The 23,646-nt window shown below is 43.5% G+C and overlaps 4 protein-coding genes across 6 annotated transcripts in view; 3 read left to right on the top strand and 1 right to left on the bottom strand.

Moving 5' to 3' along the window:
* Positions 1-1,269, top strand: part of frmd4ba (FERM domain containing 4Ba) — a 41,268-nt gene extending 39,999 nt beyond the window's left edge. The window contains exon 24 of one of the 3 annotated variants that reach the window (XM_068593902.1): positions 133-209. In XM_068593902.1, the coding sequence (XP_068450003.1) occupies position 133 (1 nt within the window). In that variant the 3' untranslated portion in view covers positions 134-209. Of the gene's footprint in view, positions 1-132 lie in introns of all 3 variants that reach the window. The other 2 variants (XM_068593905.1, XM_068593904.1) reach the window with 2 other exon arrangements.
* A 3,986-nt stretch (positions 1,270-5,255) lies between these two features.
* arl6ip5a (ADP-ribosylation factor-like 6 interacting protein 5a) lies at positions 5,256-8,253 on the bottom strand. The gene is made up of 3 exons (XM_068594437.1): positions 8,032-8,253; positions 6,151-6,368; positions 5,256-5,810 (listed from the first exon to the last, which is right to left on the bottom strand). The coding sequence occupies exons 1-3, from the start codon at positions 8,208-8,210 to the stop codon at positions 5,635-5,637; spliced, it is 573 nt and encodes a 190-aa protein (XP_068450538.1). The 5' UTR covers positions 8,211-8,253; the 3' UTR covers positions 5,256-5,634.
* Positions 8,254-8,400: 147 nt separating this feature from the next.
* On the top strand, positions 8,401-14,089 carry trnt1 (tRNA nucleotidyl transferase, CCA-adding, 1). The gene is made up of 8 exons (XM_068594786.1): positions 8,401-8,465; positions 8,667-8,796; positions 9,583-9,776; positions 10,528-10,666; positions 10,786-10,912; positions 11,030-11,223; positions 12,479-12,732; positions 13,511-14,089. The coding sequence occupies exons 2-8, from the start codon at positions 8,667-8,669 to the stop codon at positions 13,754-13,756; spliced, it is 1,284 nt and encodes a 427-aa protein (XP_068450887.1). The 5' UTR covers positions 8,401-8,465; the 3' UTR covers positions 13,757-14,089.
* A 459-nt stretch (positions 14,090-14,548) lies between these two features.
* avpr2b.1 (arginine vasopressin receptor 2b, tandem duplicate, 1) lies at positions 14,549-17,679 on the top strand. Its single transcript, XM_068593693.1, has 3 exons — positions 14,549-15,413; positions 15,967-16,218; positions 17,618-17,679. The coding sequence occupies exons 1-3, from the start codon at positions 14,549-14,551 to the stop codon at positions 17,677-17,679; spliced, it is 1,179 nt and encodes a 392-aa protein (XP_068449794.1).
* The last annotated feature ends 5,967 nt before the right edge of the window (positions 17,680-23,646 follow it).

Raw genomic sequence — 23,646 nt, forward strand, 5'->3', positions numbered from 1 at the left:
TGCCTGAAACACATGAGGTAACTAAGTACATGACTTTTCTTCTTTCGTTAAGTTTCCTGCAGTGGCATTACAAAGCAGATACAATCAGTTTTCCACCTTGTCTAACGCTTTCCATCCCTGTGTCTGTTCCAGATCCTACATCGACGTCAGCCAAGTGGACTCGCACATCAGTCACCAAATGCACACGGACCTGGGACCCGAGGACCAGATCCAGTGGCACGAGGACTCAAAACCGGGAACAATAGTATAGTCGCCCGACTGTCCATGCGCTGTTTTCATTTTTTCACCATGACCAAGTTGTCATTGTGCCTTAAACTGCACTTACCTGTTTTTCCTTCACAAGAGGATCCAAAGAATGAAGGAACTGGACCGTTAAAGGAATTGGAGTCCTCTCATTGTCTGTTCTCTTGGATGCTATAGCCAAACCGACGCACAACCTTGTGATCATACCAAAACCCAACGGGAGCGTCGTCATTACTGGATTGCGAGTTGCTTGTGGTGATGGCACTCGTGCATTGAAACTATACCAGGACCTGCTGTGGACCGTGTGGTGCAGGCCAACAGGATTGTGGACTAAAGATCTTCAGTGTTTCTGTAGACATTTGAGCTTCATAAAGCAAGGACTAGGACTGTCTCTGTGAGAGCATAGTGAGCTACAATGAACAACGCTCTGCCCCACACACACACACACACACACACACACACACACACACACACACACACACACACACACACACACACACGTACGAACACTGTAACCATGAAGGATTGGACAAGCTTTGTTAAGGACATTATCAAAAAATGAAGAATTAAACTCATTAAAAATGAGTCAGAAAGACGGCTACTTCCTGGAACACCCTGCGGTCACCAGAGACCAGAGTTTTATTATTGCATAGCTTGTAACTACCAGTGTACTCTTGATTGTCATTTATAAAGTATTCAGTCTATTCCACTGTCAGTACTTGCAATACAATTGAGCCAAATACTTGTCACCGTTTGAGTATTACCTGAAGTAACAAACTTTGATATCACTGCCACATCTGATCAGTCACTGCAGAGACAGAAATTCCTGTTTCTAAAATGTAATTGTAACATGGTTCTTTCATCCATGCTGGAAATCATGGAGTGGTGCTCCCAGTTTCTCTTAAGAGAGGGACTCTGTATGTAATTGTTGGTATTGTAAATACACTGGTTCCGTCTTTCTTTTTTTTTTTTTTAGAGCATTTTTATGTATTTGAAAAGCATGTAATATATAGTAACTGATGTTAAGCTGGTTCTTAGTAATTTGTAAAATTGCATTTGTTTGAATTAAAAAAAGAAAGAAAAAAAAAAGCATTTGAATTAGTCGTTCAGTTTTAGGGTCATATTTATTCACGAGGACCGTATACACACTCTGAAACTTTGAAACCTCGTCCATCGGAGTGCAGAAAAACAGGATTTAAATCCAAATCCATTCAATTAGGTAATTGAACGTCTGTTTAGCCAGTTCAGTTAATGAAATGAGGTTTGAAGAAAGCTTTTATTGTCAACACTTACAGAGAGAAATACCCAAATAACCTCACGTCTTATTCACATTTAATGCTCTGAGAAACAGGCTTTGTCACAGCGGCTTACACTGGTGGTCTTGGTAAACTGGGACACATGAATACATTCTCCAATGTGGTGCATTCAAGGAGGCAGAATATAGTTGGGAAGAGAACTGAAGAGTGCTGGTGCGCCCCAGTTTTAGTTATTTTTTTTCGTATTTGTATGCCGAGCTGCAATCAGTCGTGACGAGGGCTAATTATAAATAAATGATCAGCGTTTAGAGACTCTCTCCTGCTGCAGAGCAGTGTCGCTCGGCTGTTGCTGCTGCTTACCAGCCTGGTTTTCTGTGTCCTTGAGCCGTAAAAAACCGACCAAACCAGTCTTTAAAAGCTGTCACACCCATTATGAGCTATAACCTGTTCTTCTGTCCTTCCTGTGAATAACAAGCTGCTGGTTACTAACACTGAACCCTCCCTGCAGGCCTCCATGTTGTAAAACCTGCTGTACACACATGCGTCCCCCCTCATTACCATCCCCCTCACCCTGTAGATTATCCTTTAACCCTTCACCTCCTTTCCCTCCCTTCCTTCCCTAGTGGGGACACGTTTCCTTTGACAGTGTCCTGCCTCTGCTTCCCTCTCTCACACAGTTAGAGAAGCTTTACTTCCCCTCCTGTGTTTTTCGCTTCTTGAGCAAGCTCAGAGGAGGTCTCGGACAGTCCCAGCTCCTTGGCTTTACCCAGGGGCAGTGTGAAGGTGTGTGTCTGTGTGTGAGTGTGTTGTTTCCAGCTGTCTCCCTCTGCTGCTTCGCACCAGCTGCAGCCAGACATCAGGCGATGCTGCTCCAGCTGACACTCGACTCCATAAACAATGGGCTCCTATCTGCTTTCCCCCTCATCTGAGACGCTGCAGAGCACAACAAATCACTGGATGCTGCTCTTTCCAGTGAAGTCCATTTTGACAATCCTATGAAGCAAAGCTAATCAAGCTGTTTGGGTTTTTTAACATGAGCATTTTTTTTGTTCAAGGAACAGTGTGTCGCATTTAGGGGGGTTTCTTGGCAGAGAAGGAATATAATACAGGTATGACAAAGCCTGTCGCCATTGTTCTACAGTAGCCCTGAAGGGACAAAACAAACTGGCTCTGGATGGGGCCCTTCGCTTTTGCACTGTGGCATATTTTAAACAACGCCAATAGGGCACACAGGTGTCACACGTGTCAACCCAGACGTAGGGCTCAGCCAGCTCAGATTAAAGTGACTATAAATCGTGTTACGGCTTCTCCAGGATCAGCACACTTAGAGAGTAATGGCCCTGACTAGTTAGGAGTGGAGGAAGTGGGGCAGTGAAAGCAGCGTGGGTGTATGGGACGAGCCCCCAGGAACAGCACCAGGCTTTTCTCCACATATAGTGGCCAAATGGTGGAATGAGGGTTTCCAGGTCTGTCATGTGGCCCTAAAGGACCTTTTCATTGGGAAGCAGGGGTCCGTAACTTTTTTTCAGGGTAAATAAACTACTTGGTTCAAACACACGAAAAGCCCCAGTATAATTGATTAGCTTGTAAAATGCTCTATAGCCCAATCCAGAGTTATTTTCCATCCCCCATTAATGTGAATGAGCCAGAAAACAAGTCTGGCCCACAGACTGTGTATAAGAAGTGGACGTGTTTGTCGTGACATCAGCCATTGGTTTGTGGACTGCCGTTGGTCAATCTCGCAGTTGCAATCTTGGAATACGGTCGCCATGTTTTTTTTTCCTCAACCGGTGAACAAAAGTAACCAACTTCAGAATACAGAGGAGTGACGTACAGCTCAGGTGGCAGCAGCGACAGCGACCTGTCAATCGCAGTACGCCCGCCCTGAAACATCCCCTGCTTTATGGTCTATGTAACTCTACATGGACCATCATTTATGAAATGATCATGCTGTATTGAAGAAGATTTGAAAGATTGAGGCCAGAAACTCATGTTCACAATGTCTAGTAAGGGAATAACTCCAGAAAGAAGTAGTCATTTTCTCATAGACTTCATCAGACTTCTATTGTGCTACTAGAAGAGTCTCCCCCTGCTGCTCAGTTGAGAGAATGCAGGTTTAAGACACTTCCTTGTTGGTTTGACTCGGCAGAACCGGAGGTTACAAAAGTAATGCAGAGAGCCCAATTCCCTTCACACGTGGATGATATGGGACGGTTGACGCGCTAATGCACAGACATCCGCAAAGGTCGCTGCCTGTCATCGTTAACGAGTCACATGATCAGCAGCAGCGTAGGCCCAAGCAGCCACATCTGCTCACTGACAGGCTGCTTTGAATTATGAGGCTCGCTAACTGGCTTGGCCGGGCCAAAAGCCAAAGCCTCTCAGGCAAGCTGAAGGATGAGGGACGTCAAGCCAGAAGGGGTCAACCCCGAGGCAGCAGTCTGTGTGCCTTGTGCAGCATCAACAACATGAAGTACCGTATTAGACATTAAACTAGCCACACCTTGTTTTGGATTTTACTGTGGTGGAAACTAAAGAGATGTTGCAAGTCAAAAGCCAAACAGCGCCGTTTCTTAGCACCTGGTGCAGAAACAGTACACAGGTTTGTTTTTTGGGTTTCATCCACTGACCTGTTGCCTCACCGGTAGTTACCGTTTGGAAGCTATTGTGGTTGTTTCTCATTGACAACTTAGCTAAGTAGTGTAGACTTAAAAACACATAGAATGGTTTCACTATTATTGTGTTTTGGTGTGTGTATGTGTGTGTGAGAGAGACTTCCTCTCCTGGATTACACGCCCGTCAAGGAGAAACCGCACACCTGTTGGGCGTGCGGCAGCACACACGTGTTAGTTAGATCCCGACAGCAGCTGCAGCTGAACAAGGGCCTCCACTATGCCTTGGGAGACATGACTTTACTCGACTTTATTGCCACCAGCGCTTTGGTTCACTCCCCAATATGGATGGAGATGAGGCACCGCAGGAGAAGACATAAATCACTACCGTATTGCCTGATGACTCAAGTCAAGTCAAAGTTAAACTGGAGATCCACTGGGATACTGTTACGCCGGAGTATGCAGAGGTCATCAGAAGATAAATACCACGGGAAAATGACGCTGCTTTAATGTGTCTTTTTTGAAAGCAACAGGTAATCATTTGGAAAGTGATTACTCTTTTTTTTTTATGCCCATCATTCTTATCGTCATGTTTCTCCCAATCCTTACACGCTTGCCACATAACCAAATGACAGGGCATTAAGTTCCACAAGGATTCTCGTTATCTGCAGCCAATTTCAAATGGAATCCATTAAAAAAAAAAATGCAAAAAGCAGCTGGAAGAAGCTGACGCAGCAACTAAACTCAGGTTTTTGGCGGTGAATGACTGCAGATGAATCCACTGTGTCACTGTGCAGCCCTCAGCTCTCTATAATCTACTGCAGCCCATTGATTAGTATTGGGTAAGTGGAGAGGAAAGCGAAGTTAGCCAATCTATCACCCAGGGGGCATTGTCAAGATTGAGCAGTCAAGGGTGCAGGAGGAATACTGATGGCCAATGGGTTAAGACCTCGCTCTCCTTTGAAGTTTTCCTTTCCAATATTGACACAGTGATATGGAAAATTACATGAAAGCAGTCCTTTCTCTTTCATTCTGTGGAAACCTTAAAGTTTGTTTTGTTTCTATTCACCTTCATACTTCAGTAAACGTTCAGATCTTAAGTGAGGAGACGTTATTCTAAAAACTTCAAACAGTGCAGACCTGGCAGTGTGTGAGGCGCGTTCACTGTGCACATTTTATTCTTTGTTACAAAGTGACACAATTTCAGTCGGGGCGTAGGCCGACAGAGACCGACGGCTGTTTCTCAGATGGGTTGAGTGCAGATTTCAGATTTCGCATCTGTGATTCGCGTGATCACCAACATGTTGCATAGCGGAGACGTGAGGTGCGGAAGAAGTGGTACGCCAAGTTCTGCGTGCGGTGACAAATACCCGGAGGGAAAAGATAAAGGATTACAATCGCTCTCTTTAAAACACACACATGCAAGTGGGTGAACACACACTATATATAAACCAGCTTTAGGAGGTTTGGATTGGGACCAAAAGTCAAGATCTTTGGCGGAAAAAAAAAAGTTCACAGTCCGGTCACTCCTTCAGTTTTCCCTCCAGAAGGCTGTGGATCTTTTGGAGGTTCTCCTCCTGCTGACCAAGGGCCTCCAGCACAAGACCCATGGGGGACCTCTTCAGCCCGGCTCCCTCGATCTTGTTCTCCAGCTTATTCTTCATGTTGCGGAGGCGAAAGGAAGCATGCGCAAATATCACTGTGGAAAGCAGATGAAGAAGAAGAAAAAAAAGTTAATGTTTTGGAATGCTTGGCAAAAACAAAGCTATGAACTTTTCTTGGAGTCGGACTGCAAGAGCATCATCCTTTGAAGATCTGCAAGATTTCAGTCCAAAACATGTTCATTTAACAACACTTTGAATGATCCTAATACTTTAACTAGATATCGACTTTGTCATCAAATATATTTATTGAGCTGATTAGTTTTACATTTGTATCTTTACTCCCCCCCCCACCTCAAAAAACTATCTTGCAGTAACGGGAATATATTATATTTTACATGCTTGAAATTCTCTTCAACAGTATCATCATGAACTCACAAGCCAGGGGTAGAGTGACGGCCGTCATGAACACCATGACGCTGCCCAGCATAGAGAGCAACATGGAGCTGGCGACCATGACGGCAACCACGAAGGCCGTGGGATTTTGCCTCTTGAAGTTGCTGATGGCAGCTCTGTTCTCTCCGGCCCACACCGAAGCCAGGAAGACGAGCGACACCACGGCCATGGCTGTGAACATCCCCAGAGGGTTCAGGAACCTGCCGGGCAGCGACACGGGACACAGGGAAGCAGAGGGGTCAGTTTTAAAAACGGCTCTGGTACAATCTGTGTGTGGTCACCGGCGCCCCCAAGTGGTCAGATGTTGTTAAGACAACAACAAGGCACTTATTAGCATGAGGTCTGTTCTCATTCAAACAGGGCAGGACCACAGAGGGACATCTGATAACTTGGGAAATCATAATTTAGTTTGGCTATTTAAAAAAAAAAAATGTGATAGACTAAAATGATTGATCCATGAATTGTGAAAAATTATCGTCAAATGTATCCACATTGAAAATGGGCTTTAGTTGGGCTTTGTGTGATAGATGCAGTCTTGGCCCGACTGCGGTTCAACTCCCTCAGGCTCCCTTTGAGACCTCATCATGAACACTGACAATCCTGGAAAACAGGTTTCACGAAGAGGAAGAAAACTCAAAAACAGTTCCTTTTAAAAAAAACTAAAAACAATCACAGCCTGCTATGGGATCCATCAGATGTGATCTAGATCATAGGGGGACACTTTTCCATTGTTTATGGTTATGTTCAAAAGGTACAGTAATTTTGGAGGATGGTTGTTGAGACACTCTCAAAAGCATCAAAGGTGACTCTCCCTATGTGCCCAAGAATGTGTGTTTTGGGTTTTATACCAAAGGACATTAATCTCAGTAGAGCTAACAGAAAGATGGTTACCCTATACCTAGTACAAGCCAGACGGACTATAGCAAAATGTTAGAAATCTGTACAGAAGCCGACTACCAAAGGCTGGCGAGAGGACATTGTACAAGTTATAGCCATGGAAAAAAATGACATATTCACTGAAAGGAAAATATGCACAGTTTGAAGAGATGTGGACTTCCTTCTTGGAATTTGTAAAGGGCCTTCAATTTGTTAGGGCTCTAAAGTGACCATACAGTCATTACCCTGCACAATCGCTGAGCAACCCATTGCCTAAATACCCCTTGACTAGATGATAACATAGCAATAATATGTCATCATACAGGTCAGCGGACAGACCATGACAGGGCCTCGCTATTTTTAGTATGCTGGGATTTAGTTGGAATCAACCTGAGCCAAGAGATATGTCCGACATTTAATCAATCTGATTGAATCTAGCTGGTAGGCCTATCTATCATCAGATAATATTGACGGCAGTCTGGGGTCAGAGGTTGTGTTTCAGATCTGTGGAAATGGTTGGTTCTTGTACTGTCTATGAGTCAGGAGTCAGGACCCCATATTGATTAAGTTGCATGTGTTTCCACGTGAGCATCATAGGAGCCTCGTGTCATTGTATGTATTGTTTTAACACTTTTAAATTAATAATCAATAAACAGTCTCAGTTTACAATGTCAAAGTTGTTGGCGTGGTTTTCGTGTTGAGAAAGAAGAGAGTTCACACTGACAGGACAGGACAGTAACGGTGCGTCACTTTACGGCAGAAACTATATATATATTCTTTATTTATGGGACTTCTTTTTGCATCCCGTCTGCACCCTCATCCTTAATCCCATTAAGGGCTACATCCACGTTTGCACTAACAGGACAGCCATAATGACAACAAGAGGCGAAGAGCAGCTGCAACAACCTGAAGAGTCGCTGCAATTTAGCCGAAAATAACAGTCACAAGCTTCTGCTGTATGATCATAAGTAACCATATGTAACTTACCCTACAACCAGGAACACGGCGATGGCCAAAACTAAATAGTTAGTTTGATAATAAAGCAGGTTATTGATCACGCGGTTGTTCCATTTCCCCAAATCTTTGCCGTCCGGTTTTGCGAATCTTTCCGAGCCGGGGAAGAAGTCGTCCCACGGCCTGAGCGGCGTCAACTCCACTTTAGCCATTTGCCTGCAGGTCCGCTCCCTCGTCTGACAGCACGGTACCCGCTCCACCAGCCGGAAAAGTCTCTCAAAGCGACACAGTGAAAGTCTCGCGAGAAGCTGCGAGACCGCTCGCTCTCTTAAGCCCCGCCCAGTCAGACTGGTGAAACCGCACGCTATTGGTCAGTGCGCGCACGTTGTCAAAACACTTCCTGCCAAGCCTCGCAGCAGAGAAGGCTGCCATGAAGTGACAACTTACAACTCCTGTTCAAGTGTCAGGTCAGTCCCGTCGGTTATGTTTTTGGTGTGTTTACGTTGACACGTGAATGTCGCTCGTGTGCTGGCGGCGTGGGGGGGTCACGGCGTGAACACGAGCGCGCGGACCTCTGACGTTCGCAAGCGCGACTGGACATGCAACGTTAGCTAACGCCATAAAGGGTCAAATGATGTAACGCAATGTTTCTTGTTTTGTTTGCTTAGATGTGGAGCATGCTATTGAATCCTCGTGTGATTGGTAGAGCATCTTTCTGTTGGAGGACTCTCTTCACTATGAAGCTGAAGACCAGTGAGTTCCAGTCTGTGGTCTCTGATGGGCTGAATGGACTAGCGGGTGAGAGGCAGCACCTACACCAGTTGTGATCCCTCACAGCGTGAGGAATGTGTGGGCTAACAACACTTGCACTACAGAGAGGAATGGATGTTGGGTCGTTTCTCAGAAACGTTGTCACTGTGACAGTTTGTCTACTAGAGGGCACTGACATGTTTTAAAATGTCCCACTCATCACTCCTCTTGGTCAAAGTGCTTAATTTTAAAGGAACTGATTTAAAGGATTCTTATCAGATATGTTTGTGTATGTTTTATGTTAATGTAAGAAGTTATAGAAAAGAATATTGGCTGGCATGTATGATTATACTATTGTATACTACTACTATTGTACTATACTACTGTTAAATCCCAATTCCATGAACTGCCTCAATGATTTTTGTGGTTTTTGGCTGAAAACACATTTACAAAATGGATCCAGAGGAGGTTATATTTTCATTGGTTGAGTGTACAATCTATAGACGGAGTTAAAAATCAATTAATAATAATATAAAAGGGATACAATATTGTATTTTTTGAAAACACATTTACAAAATGGATCCAGAGGAGGTTATATTTTCATTGGTTGAGTGTACAATCTATAGACGGAGTTAAAAATCAATTAATAATAATATAAAAGGGATACAATATTGTATTTTTTTTGTACTACTTTGTGACAATTTATTATCGTGTAAATGTTCTTCTCTTGTTGCTCCGCTAGGTGTTATTCAACCATTGAGATGGTTTATGCCTCCAGACACACACTTCCAATGAGAAGATGCTCCAACTGAGTGTGCGTTTGTTCCTTTTTAGAAGTGTTTGAGCAGCACCAGCATGAGCTGAGGATAGCTGGAGGGGCTGTGCGAGACCTGCTGTCCGGGAAGCGGCCCGAAGACGTGGACTTTGCCACCACAGCCACTCCGGAGGAGATGAAGCGCATGTTTCAGAAAGCCGGCATCAGGATGATCAACAACAAAGGAGAGAAGCACGGGACCATTACAGCGAGAGTAAGAGGCTGGAGCTGTTTCCTACGTCCACTTCTGGGTCATTGTTTGGAAAGCTGCCGTGAAAACAACTTGGACTGTCTGTGAGCCGCGGCTCTCTACTTTTACAGAAGAATAGCTGAATTCAATCTCTGGAGATTGATATGCTAGGGCTACTGCTTTTCAATATCTAATTATGACATTTTCAATCTTATAATACAAGACTGCAATTAAAAAATATAAATAAAAATATACTCATAGGAAGTGTATCCTACAGTCTGGAAAGTGAGATCGTACAGGGAGACGGCCGTGCTGATACAAAAATTGTTGTTGTTGGACCAGCCAGTTGCATCATGGGAGGCTATGGTACTAAATGGGTAATTTTCTTCTTCCGCACGCTGTCTGATCGATCAAATAAGCCGGCCTTGCATCTTGATTTGAAGATGTTAATGGATCAGCCGTCCTGATGGGACTGTTGGAGAACACCCCACGGAGAGGCAGTCCTGCAGCAGGAAGCTCTACGATTTGATTTATTTCCAATTGCTGTATGTAAATAAGTTGCATCTAACAAGCCGATGTTGTGTGCTGGAGCGTATTTGGGTAAATATTTAAGAAAAAAGCCTAGACTGTCCTAATAGCATTAGGTAGCTTTACAGACACAGTTATTTATTTCTGAAATGAGAGCAGGTTGACTTCAGAATGAGGGACTACCTTCATGTCGCCATCTTTGCTGTGCCTCAAGTCGTCTGTTTTTCTTGCTGGTCGTTTCTCATAGCTACACAATGAGAACTTCGAGGTGACCACGTTACGAGTGGACGTTGCGACGGATGGCCGTCACGCAGAGGTGGAGTTCACCACGGACTGGCAGAAGGACGCTGAGCGGAGAGACCTCACCATCAATTCCATGTTTTTAGGTATTGCCGTGTTTGTGCTCAGAGATGCCCAGCGTGTCGGTTCAGAGGACGCTCACTCATTTTATTACACTTGTGTCATTCTTTTCTTATGTTTTCCTGACCTTTCCCTCTTTGTCTAGGCCTTGACGGCACATTATACGACTATTTCAAAGGATACGAAGACCTGCAGAATCGCGAAGTTCGGTTTGTTGGCAGCGCTGAACAAAGAATCCAGGAGGACTACTTGAGAATACTGCGCTATTTCAGGTGGGCATCCCTTTCAACTTGGTTAACATGGAGAGCAAGACGCATGGAAACAATGATTTGTTTCTATTTGTCTGACCTGAAAGCGCTTTGACTTGAACCGTCTCTGTTCACTCCAAGGTTCTACGGCAGGGTGGCCCTGGAGCCGGACTGTCACGAGGCCGAGACACTGGCTGCTATCCGGGAGAACGGCAGTGGTCTAGCGGCTATATCGGGAGAACGGATTTGGATGGAACTGAAGAAGATGGTTGTTGGAAGCCACGCCGCTCATCTGCTGGAGCTGATGTACAGTCTGGAACTGGCCCAGTACATAGGTGAGAGAGGGGTGGGGGATGAAAAGACCAGGATACTCAGCCAGACTGGAGCTGGGGACATTAGCTTTAGGTGGTCAACCCCTTTTTGAAAAAGAAGTCTAAGATAAACATTCTGAATATGAAACTGGAGTCGGGAGAGGATTGGCTCACCTCTATAAACAGGGCTGAAGATATATGCATATTCTGAACATATGTGTGTATACATATATGCGCACCTTGGCATTAAGTCATTGGTCCCATCTAAATGTCCACTCTCACAGACTCGGGAACTTCGAGGAGCGTTTCAACTAAATTCACGAGGCTCAGGGCTGTTCGGCTGTCAATTTGTGGTGTGCATGAGGGCTTTTTGCTCATTTTGAGCCTTTTTAATGCGCCACTTTACATAATTCTGTGGACTTTGCCTGAAAGATTTGCATCCAATTCATAGTGTTAAACCCAAAACAGGTAAACGGGAAGGACTGACTCATCGATGTTTAGTCTGGTGTGTGTGTATGTGTTGGGTACGATGCCTAAATGTACAAAGAAACACTACATTTAACAAGGATTTAAGATGGTTCATAAAAAATTGCAAACATTGGCTTTACGCACCTGATTTATTCATCAACTAATTACTTTTCATTTGGGCTTGGTGATGTTGTCTAGCCATAAACAAGTAAATTGATGAATTGACAGTGACCTCTTGTCTTTTCTTTAAGAAAAGAGCCTGGAAGAAGTTAAAATCAGGAGCCGGCCCCATAATCGACTGAGCCGAGAAGAATAATGAAATAATAAAGTGTCAGGCGTCACGTGTTTTGACATTGTCACAGAACCAAAAAGCTGTCCCGTTCTTATCTCGTGCAGCCTCTCACACTCAGACGCTTGCCAGGTGTCAAATAAGTTCCTGAGGGTTCAGAAGGGGGATCGGGCTATTGTTTGCAGAGTACAGGCATCCGTCAACGTCATCAGTATGTCAGCTCTCAATAACCGGACAATTTGGAGCCATTTACAAATGATGAAAGAGGTTTAGAATTGAGAAAATGTTTCATCCCCGAGAGAGAGTGGACTCTATGCCTTTGGTACTGTGGCTTCTGGTATTAGTTGTCCTTAAATATAGGATTCAATGACTCTTGGTAATGTAAACTCCTCAAGCTTTCCATTATCACCAGAAGACTCCCACACGGATACCAAAACATGTTTTCAAAGATATAATGTGTTCTTTGTCAAGCTTAGTTTTTGCCGTTGTTTAAAAGTCTCCTCCTGCTCCGCTCCTCCTCAGGTTTACCTCCAGATGGCAATATTGAGGAGATGAAGAGAGTGTGGCGGTGCGCCAAAGATCACTCTCCCAAGCCCATGACCATCCTGGTCGCTCTCTTCCGCCGCCCGGAGGAGGTTGAAAAGATGATCATCCGGCTGAAGGTGTCCAAGGAGGAGAAGACTTTGGCTCTGTTTCTGGTCAAATATCGACGGGAGCTCCGCAAGAGCCAAGACGAGCCGGACAGCCTCAAACCCTTCACAGACTTCATCTTTGACGTAAGTCTCAGCCTCTTGCAGTTTTTCAGTTGGCAATTGTGCTTATGTTTGTGCAATTGTAAAACGGGAAGGAGAGATTTTTAGTTTGGACATGTTCCCTCTCATGTTCTTTCGTCGACATTTATCCAAGCAACACATTTTGGAAAACTGTATTTCAACATATTTATGTTTTTTGTTTAATTTCTTAGTTTGCTACTTTTCTCAGAACAGTTTAAATCTCAACATGAATATGTTGGCTTCAATGGATTTTAAAAGGTGATTCAGATGTGATCAGTTCAAAATAATTCTCTTTAATCGTACAAAGCGGAATGAGTGACATCAAAAAGAACGAGACATCCCACTAAAGAATAACTGAAATCCTTCAAAGGCCATAAACCATATTTTCACATTCGTCTTATGTTACGTTATAGGTTATGTGGTCCACCACATCTACATGCGGTTTATGAATACACAGGAGATGCGTCTGTATTTTTTATTTTGTTTTTTTGTACTGGTTTAAAGTTGGCCGAGCTCAGTTGGTAAAAAGACGACGTCACAAATGACTGTGACCCGATCAGGATTTAGGAATGATTGCATAAATCAAATTTTCTGCTTTGGTGGTCAGCTGCTGGCAATCAAATCTGATCAGACATACGGTGTTGATGAAGCAGAGCAGCCGGTTATTGCCGCGTATCAAGTCATGAATATCTTATGTGACAGAAAAATCCTTAAACTCTGAAACCAAGCTTTTTTAGGAGCTTTAATTCACTCACACACTCTGCATGTCGTGTCTTCTCAGAGTCGAGAGCTGGACTCCCAGAGTAAAGTGTGTGAGCTGCTGAAGTACCAAGGCGAGGAGAAGCTGCTGGCAGAGCTCAGCGGCTGGTCCGTCCCCCAATTCCCCGTCAGCGGCCACGACCTGAGGAGGATGGGGATCACGACGGGCAAGGAGATAGGAGCCACCCTGCTGGAGCTCCGCGACATCTGGAAGAAGAGCTGTTACCAGAAGGACAAAGATGAACTCCTCAGTCACATCAAGTCCTAAATGAGAAGAGTAATTGGCCTCCTCACAGATATTGATTGAGCGGATTGCTGCACACCGTTTAAAGAGGGCGAGCGAGGACCCCAAAAAATGCGTAGTAGCCATTGATGAATGCAATTTGGTTCCAAGCAAACCCATTGCCCCCCCGTGTTGTCCGTGTCGCCATGTGGAGAGATCACACACGTACTCGGCAGCACGGCTGCCACCATTTGAGTGAATGTGTACAATGACATTATTGACAGGGCTCCATGCAAATGTATAGCCTAAGCAGCTGTCATGCTCAGTTACTATCAACGATATGAATTGTGGAAATCATATTAAAAAGGAGAAGTTTGATTTTGGCTGTTTTGGTTTTCACCTCGGTTTAACTGCAGCTGTGTTTTTATTTCTTTGCTGTGTTTTTATTTCTTTGTTAAATGCATGGGCTGCAGAATAAATTGTTTGTATCTTCTCCACCTATGTGTGTTTGTCGCTGTGAGAAATGGTTTTCTTTATGGTGAGGTTGCTCCTCCTCCTCCAGGCAGAGATGAGGAGATATAAAGCCCTCTGCTGTTCTTTACCGACACTACAGTTTCTGCCTGGAGTCTATCGGCACTTGTTGCTCGCTGGACACTCACCCACTACACTCCACAACAATTCATTTTTCTAGGATTTTTTTTTTTTAAATGAAATTGTTTGAAGTGTAATTGCTAGCTGCCTTGTAATTTATTTTGTAATATTTGTTTTAATCCCCTACTTCAGCTGACTTCACCTATAATATCACAGTGTTCATTCTCCGGTATTAGTTGTGAAAGCATGGCTTGGTTCATCGTCAACGTCAGTAACACCTCTTTGGGGCGCGCGCTCTCTGGGGACGAGCCGCGGGACGAGCGCTTGGCTCAAGTGGAAATAGCTCTTCTGTCCATCATCTTCATCACCGCGGGAACCCTTAACTTCGGGATCTTGTTCCTGCTGTGGAAGCGGAGGAAGCAGCTCTCCCGCATGCGCGTCTACGTTTTCCACCTGTCCGTCGCCGACCTGGTGGTCACGTTCTTCCAAGTTTGTCCCCAACTCATGTGGGACATCACCGACCGATTCGTCGGGCCGGACGTCTTGTGCCGCGCAGTGAAGTACCTGCAGGTGGTCGGGATGTTCGCCTCCAGTTACATGATCGTGGTGATGACTCTGGACCGCTACCAAGCCATTTGCAACCCCATGGTGAGGTTCCAGAGGCGCAGGGCGCGCTGGAACGTCCCCGTGTGCGCCGCCTGGTGCGTCTCCTTCATCGGCAGCCTGCCGCAGATCTTCATCTTCTCACGGGTGGAGGTCGCTCCCGGCGTGCACGACTGCTGGGCGCAGTTCGTCACGCCGTGGGGACCCAGAGCCTACGTGACCTGGACGACTCTGGTGATATTTGTTCTGCCCGTCCTCGCTGTGATCGTGTGCCAAGTGCGCATCTGCCGCACCGTGCGCGTCAACTTCCACGTGAAGACGCAGCAGGTCGAGGAGGCGGCGGGCCAGCCGCCGCCCTCCAGGGCCAGCAGCGGCGCAGGGGTGTCCAAGGCGAGGGTGAAGACGGTGAAGATGACCGTGGTCATCGTGCTCACCTACGTCATCTGCTGGACGCCTTTCTTCACCGTGCAGCTCTGGTCCGTCTGGGACGCGGAGGCACCCACTCAGAGTAAGATGACAGGGTTCGAGATCACACACACACACACACACACACACACACACACACACACACACACACACACACACACACACACACACACACACACACACACACACACACACACACGCACACACACACACACGCACGCACACACACACACACACAAAGAAAAAGACACTTTCTAACTGGCACATAATTCTGAAAAATCTGATTGATGAAAAACGTTTTCAGAGAAAAAAAGAGTTGTGTATATAGGTAATTGAATAATTTCAAAATAATAAAAACGTGTTTAATTTCAGAAGGTACCACCTTCCGCTTAAAATAAACATACTGCATATACATATTTATGTAATATTAATACAAAAATACATGGTTGGGTGCCATCTCCATGTGAGTTTAAGCTTGGATAGAACAATACATTGAGTAGATATTGCTCCTCATCCCATGGAATGAATATCTGAGTTAAGTGAGTTTAATTGACGACGCTTCAAAGGTGGACAAGGTGTCAGAATTAAAGGCAGCGTTCCTTATTTTTCCTCACTTGGTCCTCTGTTGTTTCCAGCTGCGACCTTCACCATCTTGATGCTGCTGGCCAGTCTGAACAGCTGTGCAAACCCCTGCATTTACCTGCTGTTCAGTGGGACGCTGCCCAAGACGCTCGTGGCCGTGATGTGTGCGCGTCAGCCCGATCGGAAGGAGTCCATCCAGGAAGAGGCCACCATGGTCAGCTCACTTTACGTCACGTCGGACTGCAGGTTAAGGGACTGGAAGGACGACGCGTCGCCACTTCCCCACTTCCTCCCACTGTGCAAAAGTGAAACCAACAGTACATCTTGAATACAGACGCTGCCATATTGATTTTTTTTTTTTGGTGACGGTACAGAGGTCACGCACAAACGCATCTCTAGAAATATATGTCCGATCAACTGGAAGCATATGCTTTGACTCAGACTCTGGATTCCTTGTGATTTGCCTCTGGGCTGGCATGACGCGAAGTCAGCTGGCGACCTTTTATATACAGTCTATGGTAAAATGGACAATAACACAATTTAGTTACATGTTTCGCTAATCCTTCAGCCTCTGGGACGGCTGCCTCACTTTTGGGGAGCTTTTATATTGTCCATCTTTATTTACAGAGGTTGAACACTGGTTAAAAAAGAAAGAAAACATATTCCTCATGGTAACGTCATCTTCCAGTAAGTGTGATAAACAAACATCACTGCAGAACTACAAACTACACATCCCTCTAGTACCTGTTATAGTGAGACTATCACTTGTCTTAATTAACAATCAATGGGAGGCTATTAAAGCAGGAACTCACAGACTATGACTCCTTACGGGGATATTACAGTGGAGCATCGGGTAAGGTGCGGTCGTTATGGAGTCAAAAAAAGCTCTTGGCGATGCTTAAAATGATGGCAGTCTGTTGATGGGTTGGTTGACCAGTGTGGTCCAGCCTGAACTATCTCAACAGCCACTGGATGGATTGCCAAGACATGTTGTACAGACATTCACGTTCCCAAGAGGATAAATCCAGACAACAGTGATGATCTCCTTGATTTGATCTGTAGTGCCAGCAGGTCAAGCGTTTCCTTCATCCAATTAAGTGCGATGGGTTGTTACACAATGTAGAAAACATTCACGGTTCCCAGAGAAACTTTGTTGATCCCCAAACGTCTTCTTTGGCACCAACGTGAGGTTGACGTCTGTGTGTTTAAGTGAAATGCCTCAACAACTATTGGATTGATTGCAATGGAATTTGTCTCAGGCTTTTATGATCCCCCTGAGGATGTTTTAATAACTTTGGTTATCCCTTTACTTTCCCTGTATAACCACCATGAAACATTATAAAACTTGTTCTATTTGTCCTTTTATTTATTATATTTTTTTTGTTCGTTGCATGTCATCCTTTTTGGGAAAGGTTTAATCGAACTGTGCTGTGTAATATAAACATGCATTTTACCCTGTAGGTATTCAATAGGTCACTTGTATATACTTTGAATGTGATATATGTTTGTTTTTGGTTTGAAGAGTTATCACACAGCGGATGGGCTTGTATTGTATCTTCAAATATGCAGCACGATGCTCGGTGTTCAAAGTCACAACATGTTTACATTATTCCAAGACTTTTTCATCTCTACGGAGCGATGAACTCCGAGCTGTTAGCAAATAAACTGACTTTTCACATGTCCGCATTCTTTTCTTCCCAACAGCATCGTCCGGTCGTCTGTCAGTCAGCGGTTTCTCCGGTTTTCCTCTGCAGTATGACGCCTGAACGTTTCCTCATCCTCTATTCAGGGAACAATTCATTCTCCTCATTAAACCAAAGGGGAAAAGCACATATGCTAAATTCAAGTGAATGGGTGGATCTGATATTAAGCGCATGCACTTAATTAATGATCCCAGGGTATTTATTTATTTGAGTGTTATTTATTTAAGGTAAAGGCCACCAGACTGCCTAATATGTTTGAAACCTCGCAGAATGGCAAATGAAAACGGTCATAAATGAATTGTATGAGACATTTTATTTAACAAGAGGAGTCCATCAAGACAAAGGGTAATACTGTGGATCTCATGCAAACTGTGTAGAAATTAAGGATAGATGAAAGTGCTAATGAAAGACTTCGGTACTTCTGTTCATACACAGGAACAAGTTTAAAGAAAGTCTGGAAGTTAATGTCACAATAATAGATGGATGTACAGAACGCTTTGAGGAATTCAGACGCTGCTGTTTCCACAATTGACCTACTGCAGTCCATTATAAGCTAGGTAGTGTTTTTGCCACTGAAGGGGAAAAAATACTTGACGGAGTAGATAGATGACAAATGTTCCCGTGTGACTAAAGACACCACTTTATTCGAGGCCAACATCTTCTGCCCCTACATGGTAATTACACTGTTGAAGAGGTGAACAGATGCTGCTTTATGCTTTACAATATTTACTATATTTTCACCAATTTTTGGGCTTTGAAATAAAGTGTAAGCAAAGAAGGGATTCAAACAATCACAGGGACAAATAGTCACATTGTGATTATGGAAATGAAGCGATTATATATGCCGGACTATTAAATGCTAATCCGAACAGCTCTCCCCTTGGGGTCTTTCAATGCCTCAAAGACAAACATAAAGTCAACCAGAGACTTGCAATTTGACATTTTGAGTTACCACGATGTATTCTTCCTGAAAGAGAAACCACGTCACTGTCAAGGAAGACGGCAAAATGAAATTGAAAATGAAAAAGCTGTCAGAAATGGGACGAAAAGAAATCCATAATTCCATTTGATCGTTCATGGCGTCACAGACATGGCAATTTTGTGTCAAAAATATTGCCAGGTTAAATGCACAATACTGATGACTATAGGTGTGTGTGTGTGATGAAAAGGTTTCTTTGTAGGAAACAGGTTTGGCTCGCATTGAGAACATATTGTACCTACTAACTGTCGAATGGTTAATACAACAATGAGAACACTGGCTGATAAATTCACTGTTGTTTCTGTTTCAGTGGAATTTATTATTAAGAACAAAAAAGACAACTCTAATCATCTAAAGCCGAAGATAACCAAAACCTCTCAAACCAAATAGCAATTCTCTCGATAAAAGCTTTTGCTGCAAAAAGTACATTTTTTCCCCTGTAATTCTCTGCAAATACAGGCCTATATTTTGAATCATGTTTAGAAAAAAACTATAACCCACACTGTTCAATTATGTGAAAGCACATCCTAAGTCTGTGGTCAAAAAGCAATTTATTGAGGCTTTAAGATGATGCGTGTTCAATTTCAGTCCTGAATGTATCTCCGCTTTTTACATAAGAGGCCTCTTATACACAATATGTGCTTTCACCATTCCTTGTATCAGAAAGAGGTGCATTAATGAGTTCTGCTGTAAAAGTATAGAAATGTTCCTTGAGTTCGAAATGAGGAGACAACTGTTCATACGAGAAAAAAGTGATATAAGAGTGAATTAAAGTTAATCTAAATACTGTAAAATAATGAAACAATAAATTGCTTGACCTGCTTGATATTCTGATACTCATCTGCATCTTATGTTCAGAACATGCTGCAACGTGCATGTATAGATAATATAAATGTACTATGTGTGTGTTTGCGAATCTGCAATCTCGAACCTTACATGTTGTTTCAAACTCTGAACTCTAAAAGAGAACATAAACAATCTTAGTGGAAATAGTTCGCGATGCAATTCACCGTGAACTTTATCCCGAAGTCAATAACCACGATGAACATGTGCTCTGCATGTGTTGATTAGTGTCTGAAAAAATAGGCTGCACATGTCATACAGAAGAGGCGTTCATTAGTATAGCATAAATAATCAAACGGGTGTGTGTGGGACATGATATATGTTGCATATTTCCTATATTCGATGATTGGATTATTCAAAGACACACATTCAACAAGAGACAGGGGGAATTAAAGGCATCAAAGCTGCTGTCGTACAGATGTTTTACCCTGAGCTTTAACATCGTGCGTGCCTGAGTTTGTCATGAACATTTTAAAGAGAGTGCGAAGATGAGTAAATCCCAGTGTCGTTCATGCTCTTGACCTCGGCTTAATTAAAAGGAAACGGGGCTTTGAGCTTATGGTGGCTCCTCATTATCTGCTGGATCTGAGGGATGCGATCGTATGTCAGAGCTGGTGTTCCCTGATGTGACCCTAAGATGTTTTTGCATGTGGCTTTGAGCTGAGGAAAGGTTGGATAGACAGCGTGTGGGCACTCACTGTATTTCACAAAGTGCTGTCATGTTTGGATGGTTCACAACGGCAACCGACCATTTGTTGAAATCCACCTCCTTTAGTTGCTGTTGCTATATGTCTGTCAAGCTTCTGTTCACATGCTGCACATACACAATTAACAATGATACATGTAAGATGTAAATAACAATACATTTTGATTACACTTCCAGTATGATGAGGTGTTAAAAGACTGAGGCTAAAGCTAAACTCGTCCTCATGGCCAAAAGTCAGCATCCTCACCGATTAAAGACACAAGATACGAGGATTGGAGCGTTCCAATTGCACTAAACAGCTCTCAACATAGCGGTGCCTGAGCCAGCAACCTTTAACTAACAAACAGCGCTAACAGCTCAAACTACGGCAAAAATAAGGCAGAGAGTGTGAAAACCCAAAGTGAAAAGGAAGAGACAGAGAGAGGGGGAAACAAACACACAACAACAGGAGGTGGAAGTGGTGATGAGGAGAGAGAAAGAGAGACAATGAGAGGGTTAGAGGATGATGAGAGATAGGGCAGAACATGTCTGATGGACTTTAATCGGCAACAGGTAGCGGATGTCGCTGAATAGAATACAAAAGTGAGGGGAAAAAGCAAAGCCTGGTGCCTTTTGCCTTTGACTTGACAGCAGCGGCATGGCGCTTCGGCCAGTGCTCTGACTTTGTATGCTGGAAAACAAGTTCAGAACATGCATAATTATTACAATGTTCATGTCTTGGCTCTGCTCCCTGGGGTTGGAGAGAAGTGGCCATTTAGGAGAGCGAGGCAAACTTAATTTTAGCTTTTGGTGCACAGCGTGTAGTCACGAGCTGGAGTGCAGGCAGGGAACATGGGTACGTCATGTCAGAGTCCAACAGGAGGAGCCATGGGAGTGCAGTATCGAGCGCGAGCTCTTGAGATGGAGTGGACATTAATTAGCAGTGCGTTATGCGTGCTGTGTCGTGTCTTGAGAGGGAACCCCGAACTGGTACTGTTGCATGTAAGACAGGAGGCAGGAGAGGCCGGAGATCTCCGGGACATAAAGAGAATATATATATATATATATATATATATATATATATATATATATATATATATATATATATATATATATATATATATACATATAAAGCATTTACAGATCGGCACTCATTGTTTTCAACTCTTAAAAGAATACACACAAGCCTCAGATGTACATGGAGATCTTTATTGTTTACTTTATTTATCCTGTCAATACTGTATCACAAATCTCTGCTGATCCCTTCACTCAGCTCTTCCTTCTGCCTGGTTTGCCCGGTCACTCATTTTGCTGTCGTTCCAGACCAGGTTGCACGCTCTCATCCCGCTGACCCTCCTTTCCCGCCTTCTTTTATGTAGAAATGCAATGTCCAGTGCAATGCTTAGTGAAGGGTAAAATCACTCCGGCAAAAAAAACCCCATAAATAACAGAAGAAAACAACAGCTTTGGAAAGAAGACTGAGGAGAAAGCAGAGCTAATCAAATATATACTTAAATGTGCTTAAGATATAGAACGTATTCTCTGATCTCTTCCGGTTCTTGTACTTCCGCCACAACCGTCGAGGGGACAACCATCACACGATATAGAGCCCACGTTGATGTTAGTACCAGCTGTGAGCAGGAGAGCGATAGGTCTGTTAGTAGGAGAATGTTCGCTACCTTAATGTCAGGCAGGCGGAGAGTCGCCGATGAAAAACCACCTCAAGACTCGCATGAAAGAACTGAGTCCGGCAGCACGGTGTGTTTTCATTTGATCTCTTTTCCAACAGACAATTTGCACATTTTGCCAATAGAATGAAATCTATCAAATCTATCAAATAGATCATTAGAAGATACAAAACACCCCTTAAAAGGAACATATGAAGAGTTCCGAATAAAAGACTTCAAACATTTTTCTCAGCGATCCAAATATTGATCTGGAGAGAAACACAAGTCACATTTGAGGACTTCTCAGACTGTTTAGAGCGAGCCCGTGTTGGTGCTGATCTTGTCGGAGCACAAGAGAAAAGGAAAGCTCAACACTAGAACAGCATGCAGATCTTGAACCCCATTCGAGCGCCGCAGTCTTAGTGAGACCCAGAGACGTGTCTGAAACCGTGATGAGTTCAAATGAGATTCATTCAGCTTCATTAAGAATTTTTTATCTACATACCCAAAAGCCCAATGATCGTAAAGGGAAAACCTTTCTTTCTGTCTTTGTTAATTACACGTACACTACTGCAGCACATTTACCTGTGAAGTGAAGTCGACGTTGAAGTGAAGGAGGAATCCCAGTATTACTAAACAGTAAATTCTTCCTCCTGAGATTATTTTTTATAAAAATATGCTTATCACCAAAAGATGAAGGTCTCATACAGACTGCAGCTGCTTTCTTCTCTCTCACAACGGAAAGCAATAGATTCACAGTCTTTAATTTTGACAAAGTATGGTATGCAGTATGGTAAATATGGTTAAAAAAAAGATTTTAAGTGTATAAACAGCACTAAAATAATATAATAATATAAAAAAAATAATTAAAAAGTAATAATGTGCAGGTAAATACATGCTAAACTAAACTGTTAGGGACACTAATCCTTTGATGAACTTAGGTTTTTTTTGCTGATATTATTCGTAATATTTCTGTGACGTAGCTGTTCTATGATAGTGTGTTTAAAAGTAGCTGCTAATGTGTTTGTGAGTTTTGTTTCTGCTTTTGGTTTGCAAAAATTGACGTTACATCTGTTGAATTGTAGATTTTTCCTCCTTTACATATTATCTAACTCACAGGGGATTGCGAGGGAGACATAGCAGACTGTTCCCCGTGCTACTCTAATGTACATGTTATAGTATTCATTTATTATACACATCCTTCCCCCCGAAACATCAACAGCTGCGCTGTAGCTGCTATAGGCACTGAGAGGGAGCCTGCTATTGTGAACTTGCAGATCCTGATTCTTGTCGCCAGTGGACTTCTTCAGTCTTTGATCAACCACCCTGCAGCGGCTCCACCTGCAAACTACATCTTTAGACTTTCTGAATAATTACAGCTGAACCAAATCATCTGCACTTAAGTTGCTTGCAACCCAACAGCGATAATTTCACCTCATGCCGAAGGCACTTATACGACTGATCACTACTGGTCCTGAAACAAAGAGATATCTCTTGATGGCAGGCTGCTCTTGTTAATGTCAATGTTGGACAGTCTTTTCCGCTTTTAGTGTTATTCGCTTGAATTTCCATATTGTATTGTATTATTCAGTCTGGGTTTGTCAGTCCGTGTGTTTATATATTTGAGACTTTATTCAATTATTATTTTGATGTGTTGTACGGTTGGACACGTTTCAGGTGTGACCCGAAGGACACCGACGGTTATTTAGCTGGATGTAATCTGCAACCTCACCTCCAGATGGCACTAAACCCTACACGCTGAAGTGTCTTCTGAAATGTTTTCTTACATACTTTGGAAGACCAACGTCAGGAAAGATCTCCACCTTGAAAAACGCTTGAACATGTGTTCTGACACA

The sequence above is a fragment of the Clinocottus analis genome, unplaced genomic scaffold, assembly GCF_023055335.1.
Source record: "Clinocottus analis isolate CAN_PGR_092001 unplaced genomic scaffold, fCliAna1.0.p SCAF_3, whole genome shotgun sequence".
NCBI lineage: Eukaryota > Metazoa > Chordata > Actinopteri > Perciformes > Cottidae > Clinocottus > Clinocottus analis.

Excerpts from the sequence above, each read along its gene's own strand:
- arl6ip5a (XM_068594437.1), bottom strand. The coding sequence starts at position 8,210 with ATGGCTAAAGTGGAGTTGACGCCGCTCAGGCCGTGGGACGACTTCTTC. Across the intron at positions 6,369-8,031 it reads GCCGTGTTCCTGGTTGTAGG|GTTCCTGAACCCTCTGGGGA; the intron begins GTAAGTTACATA and ends GCTGCCCGGCAG. Across the intron at positions 5,811-6,150 it reads CGTCACTCTACCCCTGGCTT|TGATATTTGCGCATGCTTCC; the intron begins GTGAGTTCATGA and ends TGCTTTCCACAG.
- trnt1 (XM_068594786.1), top strand. The coding sequence starts at position 8,667 with ATGTGGAGCATGCTATTGAATCCTCGTGTGATTGGTAGAGCATCTTTC. Across the intron at positions 8,797-9,582 it reads TGGGCTGAATGGACTAGCGG|AAGTGTTTGAGCAGCACCAG; the intron begins GTGAGAGGCAGC and ends GTTCCTTTTTAG. Across the intron at positions 10,913-11,029 it reads AGAATACTGCGCTATTTCAG|GTTCTACGGCAGGGTGGCCC; the intron begins GTGGGCATCCCT and ends GTTCACTCCAAG.
- avpr2b.1 (XM_068593693.1), top strand. The coding sequence starts at position 14,549 with ATGGCTTGGTTCATCGTCAACGTCAGTAACACCTCTTTGGGGCGCGCG. Across the intron at positions 15,414-15,966 it reads CGCGGAGGCACCCACTCAGA|CTGCGACCTTCACCATCTTG; the intron begins GTAAGATGACAG and ends TGTTGTTTCCAG. Across the intron at positions 16,219-17,617 it reads CTTCCTCCCACTGTGCAAAA|CATCGTCCGGTCGTCTGTCA; the intron begins GTGAAACCAACA and ends TCTTCCCAACAG.